The 6974-nt window shown below is 38.4% G+C and overlaps 3 protein-coding genes across 3 annotated transcripts; all 3 read left to right on the top strand.

Moving 5' to 3' along the window:
• On the top strand, positions 5–2236 carry LOC104699387 (polygalacturonase ADPG2-like; the record flags this gene model as incomplete). Its single annotated transcript, XM_010414699.2, has 9 exons — positions 5–142; positions 235–366; positions 480–650; positions 735–755; positions 875–1082; positions 1239–1320; positions 1406–1514; positions 1616–1729; positions 1826–2236. Coding segments are annotated over 9 exons (1185 nt in total), but the record flags the coding sequence as incomplete, so codon positions are not given.
• On the top strand, positions 2404–3990 carry LOC104793091 (40S ribosomal protein S2-3-like). Its single transcript, XM_010519368.2, has 2 exons — positions 2404–3179; positions 3648–3990. The coding sequence occupies exons 1-2, from the start codon at positions 2475–2477 to the stop codon at positions 3807–3809; spliced, it is 867 nt and encodes a 288-aa protein (XP_010517670.1). The 5' UTR covers positions 2404–2474; the 3' UTR covers positions 3810–3990.
• LOC104793092 (zinc finger AN1 and C2H2 domain-containing stress-associated protein 11-like) lies at positions 4121–6394 on the top strand. The gene is made up of 2 exons (XM_010519369.2): positions 4121–4594; positions 5358–6394. Exons 1-2 carry the CDS (start codon positions 4496–4498, stop codon positions 6105–6107), a joined length of 849 nt encoding a protein of 282 aa, XP_010517671.1. The 5' UTR covers positions 4121–4495; the 3' UTR covers positions 6108–6394.

Below are 6974 nucleotides of genomic sequence, written 5' to 3' on the forward strand. Positions count from 1 at the left end.
TTCTTACAAAAATAGCTTAATCAAGCGAAGAGACGACAACACGGGATTGAAAAGCTTTGTAAGAGCTTCTTTGCGAACTCCAACCACCGTTAGTGTTTCTGACTTCGGAGCTAAAGGAGATGGAAATACTGATGACACGCAGGCATATACTTATACACATAAAACTTCTTTTTTATTAGCATATAAAACTGTTTTTAGTACTAATGATCCATGTATGCATGCATTGATGATTAGGCGTTCGTGAATGCGTGGAAAAAAGCATGCTCTTCAAATGGAGCTGTTAATCTCTTAGTTCCTAAAGGGAATACTTATCTCCTTAAGTCTATTCAGTTAACTGGTCCATGCAAATCTATTCTTACCGTTCAGGTAATTACAAAAAAGAAAAAAAAAACTGTACTATTTGCAAACTAAAAATGATGACACATGATCATATATGTATGTGGTTATTGAAACTAAGCGTTTGGTTGATGGAACGGCAGATCTTCGGGACGTTATCGGCATCTCAAAAACGATCGGATTACAAAGACATATCCAAATGGATAACGTTTGACAACGTTAACGATCTATCTGTTGAGGGCGGCGCCACTGGGGCTGTGGACGGAAACGGCGAAACGTGGTGGGAAAACTCATGCAAACGGAACAAAGCTAAGGTGTGTGTAATGTTCATCTACATGTAATCCTTATAATTAAATCGATTAATTGGAGATATTAATACTCTTTTGTCATATATGCAGCCATGCACAAAAGCTCCCACGGTACGTTGAAAGTTGAAACATATATTGTTTTTTTTTCTTTTTTTTTTTCTAAAAATAATGTTGATATTTTTATCATAATTGGACATATGTATTTTTTGGTATATATTGCTTATATGCAGGCTCTTACTTTCTACAACTCGAAGAACTTGAGAGTGAATAATCTGAGGGTGAGAAATGCGCAACAGATTCAGATTTCGATTGAGAAATGCTCCAACGTTCAGGTCTCTAATGTGGTGGTAACTGCACCTGCCGATAGTCCTAACACTGATGGTATCCATATCACAAACACCCAAAACATTAGAGTCTCCAACTCCATCATTGGAACAGGTTATTAGTGTATCCATTGAAACCATTTTTTTATTATTTCGTTTGTGATTTTATAAAGAGTTGCTTGCATATCAAGGAAGCTAAATTTCAGGGCTTTATCATGATTTACGGGGATTTATCTAAAATAAGTTTCTGAATGGTTGCTTTCTTAACCAGGCGATGATTGCATATCTATTGAAAGTGGATCACAAACTGTTCAAATAAATGACATAACTTGCGGTCCTGGTCACGGAATCAGGTATCAAAGATTGTTATTTTTGTATACACTAAAAGATTCATATAAAAATTGCAAATCTAATTTTTTTTTTTTGAAATATGAGCAGCATTGGAAGCTTAGGAGATGACAACTCAAAGGCATTTGTCTCAGGCGTGACAGTGGATGGTGCTAAGCTTTCCGGTACCGACAATGGAGTTAGAATCAAAACTTACCAGGTGAGAAGTCACAAACTAGCCCTTCAATTTTAACTAAACTCTCAAATATGCCCTACTTTTTGTTATTGATTTGAAATTTAATCTAATCCGATCCTTTTCAGGGAGGCTCAGGAACTGCTAGCAACATTGTCTTTCAGAACATCCAAATGGACAATGTGAAGAATCCGATCATAATCGACCAAGAATATTGTGACAAGAGCAAATGCACTTCACAGGTTCACTCTAATCTGACCAAATCTTCCAATATTGCATACCATGGTAATAGCTAGATATTGTTGGATCTAGCTAATCATTTTTACACATATTTTCAGAAATCTGCGGTCCAAGTGAAGAATGTGGTGTACCGAAACATAAGCGGCACAAGCGCATCAGACATGGCAATAACGTTTAATTGCAGCAAGAACTATCCATGCCAAGAGATTGTGCTTGACAAAGTGAACATAATGGGAGGGAAAGCAACTTGCAGCAATGCCAATGTGGTTGATAAAGGAGCTGTTCTGCCTCAATGCAACTCCACTTAATTAATTAGATCCATTACCCAAACACATACATAGATATACAAACATACAAATAGATTACAAAGTATACAAAACTTATGATATATATAGATATACTTGTGGATATATACATGGACAATGAATTGAAAGATATTGTATTCACCATGAATTATAGTATAGGCTATACAATGTCCGTCCGATTTGTTGTATTATTTGTATCCTAATGAATAAAAGGAATACATTCTTTTAAAAGGTTATGGACCTTATCGTGTTATTAATATATGACAAATACATTAGAATTTGAGGCCCATGAAAGCCCATTAATGTTTTAGAAACCCTAAAAAAAGCTTTGAGTAGCAGCTGGAGCAATATATATATCGTAAATTGCCGCAGCTAGGGCTTTCTCCTTCTCATCACTCAAACAACAAACTCATCGCAGCCTCCTTAAAAACTCAAATCGAAAATGGCGGAACGTGGTGGAGAACGTGGCGGCGCTGAGCGTACTGGAGACCGTGGTGGTTTCGGACGTGGAATCGGAGGAGGTGGCCGTGGAGATCGTGGAGACCGTGGAAGAGGTGGACCAAGAGGCCGTGGTGGTCGACGTGGAGGCCGTGCCTCTGAAGAACAGAAATGGGTTCCAGTGACCAAGCTTGGTCGTCTCGTGCAAACCGGACAGATCAAGAAGCTAGAGCAGATCTATCTTCACTCACTCCCGGTTAAGGAGTACCAGATCATTGATAACCTTGTTGGTCCTTCATTGAAGGATGAAGTGATGAAGATCATGCCTGTTCAGAAGCAAACCAGAGCTGGTCAGAGGACTCGATTCAAGGCCTTTGTTGTCGTCGGAGACGGTAATGGTCATGTTGGTTTGGGAGTGAAATGCTCCAAGGAGGTTGCTACGGCTATCAGAGGAGCGATCATTCTCGCTAAGCTCTCTGTTGTCCCAGTCAGGAGAGGTTACTGGGGTAACAAGATCGGGAAGCCACATACCGTTCCTTGTAAGGTGACTGGCAAGTGTGGATCTGTGACAGTGAGGATGGTTCCTGCTCCTCGTGGTGCTGGTATTGTGGCTGCTAGAGTTCCCAAGAAGGTTCTTCAGTTCGCTGGAATTGATGATGTTTTCACTTCTTCCAGGGGATCCACCAAAACTCTCGGAAACTTTGTTAAGGTTTGTTCACTCTTTCTTTAGTTTAGAGTTTGCATTTAGATGGAAATTTGTTTCCTTTTGATTGGAATTGCTTTGGAATCGGAATCAGATTGTGTGATGTTTGTGGGAATTGCTTTGAAATCCGAATCACTTTATGTAAAGCTTGAACCTTTTTTGGTCAGCTTAGTTAGTTTCATGAGGCCATGTTATTAGAAATCATGTAATCTCTCTCGGCAAGTTATATATAGCTATCTTGATGGAAGTCAAAAGATGCTTGACTGTTTATATATATATATTAGTTGTATCTTGAATTTGCATCATGTCAAGGCTGACCTTATCTGTAATGAGTTATCTGACTCTGAATGAATTTGAGCTGCTGCCGTATTGTCATATAACTGTAAATAGATGTATGATTGTTTTCAGTATTTTTTTCAACTTGTTTTGCTCTATGGGTTTCACTGATAACAGTGATGTGTCATGTGATTGCAGGCTACATTCGATTGTCTTCAGAAGACATACGGATTCCTTACACCAGAATTCTGGAAGGAGACGAGATTTGTAAAATCCCCATACCAGGAGTACACAGATCTCTTGGCGTCCAAGGTTCCTCCTAGCAGCAAAGCGGTGAACGATGTTGAAGACCAAGCCTAGATAAAGCTCCCCAGCTATATGGATTTATCCTTTATGAGTTAATTTTGGTTGAACTTTTGGGTAGTATATGTTGCTGGATTGTGCACCCTGTGTTTTTCATCTGTTCCAAACGTTTTACATTTGCTCAGTTTTTCATTATGGATCCATCTTATTATTAATGTTCTAGTTTTGCTTTTTATTATGTTGAGACAAAAAAAAAAGGTTTTAAATCCAGTTTTTTGACTTTAAATTCTCTCTACCTTACAATTAGTAAACCAATGTGATAAGCTCTTTGTTGTTTTAACATGTTTCATGAGAGAACCAATACTGTTACTTAAGAAAACATTCAAAACAGGTTCTGAGTAATACCTTTGAAGTTCATTAATTTTTCCCAAAAAGTCTTAAATGTTTAATTGGATTTGGTTCTGTAGTAGAGGAAAAGAGAGAGACTTTGAAAAGAGAGAAGTATATATATATATATAAGTTGACGCTTCCTGGAATTGTAAATTTTTTTTTTTTCTAAAGCTCTGGCGAAATTTCAGCTCATCTTACTTAATCTGCAGAATCTTCTTTCTCTCCCTTTTCTATAGCCGCGGATAAACCCTAGAATTGTTTTCAATTTCAATACTTTTTGGATCCTAATTACCCACCTTGTCTGAATTGTTTGTTGTTTTTAAATTGTTGGAAGCTCTTACTTGGGTAAAAGAATGGGGACTCCGGAATTTCCAGATCTGGGGAAACACTGCTCCGTCGATGTTTGCAAGCAGATCGATTTCTTGCCCTTCACCTGCGACCGTTGCCTCCAGGTCCCTTCTCTCTCTCTCTCTCTCTCTCTCTCTCTCTCTCTCTCTCTCTCTCTCTCTCTCTCTCTCTCTCTCTCTCTCTCTCTCTCTCTCTCTCTCTCTCTCTCTCTCTCTCTCTCTCTCTCTCTCTCTCTCTCTCTCTCTCTCTCTCTCTCTCTCTCTCTCTCTCTCTCTCTCTCTCTCTCTCTCTCTCTCTCTCTCTCTCTCTCTCTCTCTCTCTCTCTCTCTCTCTCTCTCTCTCTCTCTCTCTCTCTCTCTCTCTCTCTCTCTCTGTTTTGAATCCCCACATGCAATGAATCGCTTCTTTTTTTTTTTTCTTTTAATGTTTGTCGCGAATTGAATGGTGTATTATGTATGACTCTTGAGACTTCTGAATCCTATATCTTCGGTCCCTGGGATCTTACATGCCCACTAGCTTGGTATAGGATTTAAGTTCAATGGAGTTTTTAAATCTCCAAGTAATCACTGCAAAATCATTTTGGTTGACTATTGTTAGCTTAATTTTAACGGCATTTGACTTGTGAAGTCGATTAGGTCAGTAGAGAGAGTTCTTGATTCAGGAAAACGCATGCAATGATTCTTATATGCTTCCTTGGTTTGGTTGTTTATTCACCCTGTTTCTACTTGAAAATTGCCATTGAAGATTTAAAACTTTATTTTATAGCTTCTGTTCTTGCTCTTGTTTTTCTCTGAATCTGTTGTCAAAATGTTTCTTTGGGTTTGGAGGAGATAGAAGTCTTACGTTGGCTTTTTTTTTCTTTTACAGGTGTTTTGTTTGGATCATCGAAGCTATATGAAACATACTTGTCCAAAAGGCGACAGAGAAGATGTAACCGTGGTTATCTGCCCTCTCTGTGCTAAAGGAGTCCGGTTAAACCCAAACGAAGACCCGAACATAACTTGGGAGAAACATGTCAACACTGACTGTGATCCTTCCAACTACGAAAAAGCCACGAAGAAGAAGAAATGTCCTGTTCCAAGATGCAAGGAGCAACTAACATTCTCCAACACCATCAAGTGCCGGGATTGCAATATCGATCACTGCTTAAAACACCGTTTTGGACCTGATCACTCTTGCCCTGGACCGAGAAAACTCCCATTCATGGGTTTCTTGAGTAGTAGTAGTAGTAGCAGCAGCAGAAAAGAAGCTAAAACAACAAGACCCAACAAAGCTTCAACATCATCATCATCTTCAACTTCCAGATGGTCGAATCTCTTATCCTCAGCAGAAGCAGGAATTAGCAGACTCGGTAACGACATAAGCCAGAAGCTACAGTTTTCGAGCAGCAGCAGCAATGATGGTATCATAGAGGTTTGTCCACAGTGCGGCGCAAAATTCTCTTCAGTTACTAGTCTTGTGGAACATGTAGAGAAAACACATGAGAGGAACAAGAAACAGAATCATGGCAGCAAAAATACGGTCGATGTTTGCCCCAAATGTAGCAGAGGATTCCGTGATCCAGTGGATCTTGTGAATCATATCGAAAGGGATCACCGAGGTACATCTAAAACATAGGAACAAGAGGCCTTCACAAAGCCACACCCACCCATCACAGATTCTTGTGGAAAAAAGTATTCAACATTGTATTTTTCTCTTCGTTTGACTGTGGATTTAAACAACCAAAAAGAAAATAAAGAGACACAATTCTTTAAAGGTCAAACTCATGTCAAGAAATGTAGACCAATGTTATATTAAATCCATGGCCTTTTTGAGTGGTAGGTAGATTTGTGAATCGCATATAACAAAGTTACAGGTATGTATAACAATTTAATCTTTCTTAACGAACCTAACGTTGACTTGTATCGTTAGCGAGTTCTCCGCGGGAGCTTTTACCCGGTTTCCGCGGTAAAAAAACGACCCTCCATGTGAACGTCGACGACGTTAATTATTATAGTGGCAGCTAACTTAACGGTGCATTAAACTTCATGAATTTATTATCACTTATCAGTACCTTTTTTTATTATATATAAAACGTGTTCTTGTCGAAAGAATTCGATTTAATTTTTAATAACGAATTTATCTTTAATCTATAATACTTGGCTCACAGTGTTGCAAAATAGATCATTTGACTCTATTAGTACAGGGATTATATTCAGGAGGGCATTACAAAAAGGGGATAATCTCCAAAATATAATTATTGAATGTATCAGTATTTTTAGTTTTTTACACATCATGCCCACACACAACGTGTGAGTATTTAAGAACTAATTATTAAGATTATTTCCTTAATTGCACTGTATGAGCTGGCCAAAAAAATGCAATAACTACCCCTGTAATACGTTCTGTAATCATAGCCGATGTTATTCGCATCCAACGGCTGAGATTAAGAGATTATTATCTGTAAAGTGTTTTAAGAGAGAATTATCAAAAAAAAAAAAAAAA

This window comes from Camelina sativa, chromosome 6, assembly GCF_000633955.1.
Source record: "Camelina sativa cultivar DH55 chromosome 6, Cs, whole genome shotgun sequence".
Classification (NCBI taxonomy): domain Eukaryota; kingdom Viridiplantae; phylum Streptophyta; class Magnoliopsida; order Brassicales; family Brassicaceae; genus Camelina; species Camelina sativa.

Coding starts and splice junctions, on each gene's coding strand:
- LOC104793091 (XM_010519368.2), top strand. CDS start 2,475: ATGGCGGAACGTGGTGGAGAACGTGGCGGCGCTGAGCGTACTGGAGAC. Junction 3,180..3,647: donor CTCTCGGAAACTTTGTTAAG/GTTTGTTCACTC, acceptor ATGTGATTGCAG/GCTACATTCGATTGTCTTCA.
- LOC104793092 (XM_010519369.2), top strand. CDS start 4,496: ATGGGGACTCCGGAATTTCCAGATCTGGGGAAACACTGCTCCGTCGAT. Junction 4,595..5,357: donor CCTGCGACCGTTGCCTCCAG/GTCCCTTCTCTC, acceptor TTTCTTTTACAG/GTGTTTTGTTTGGATCATCG.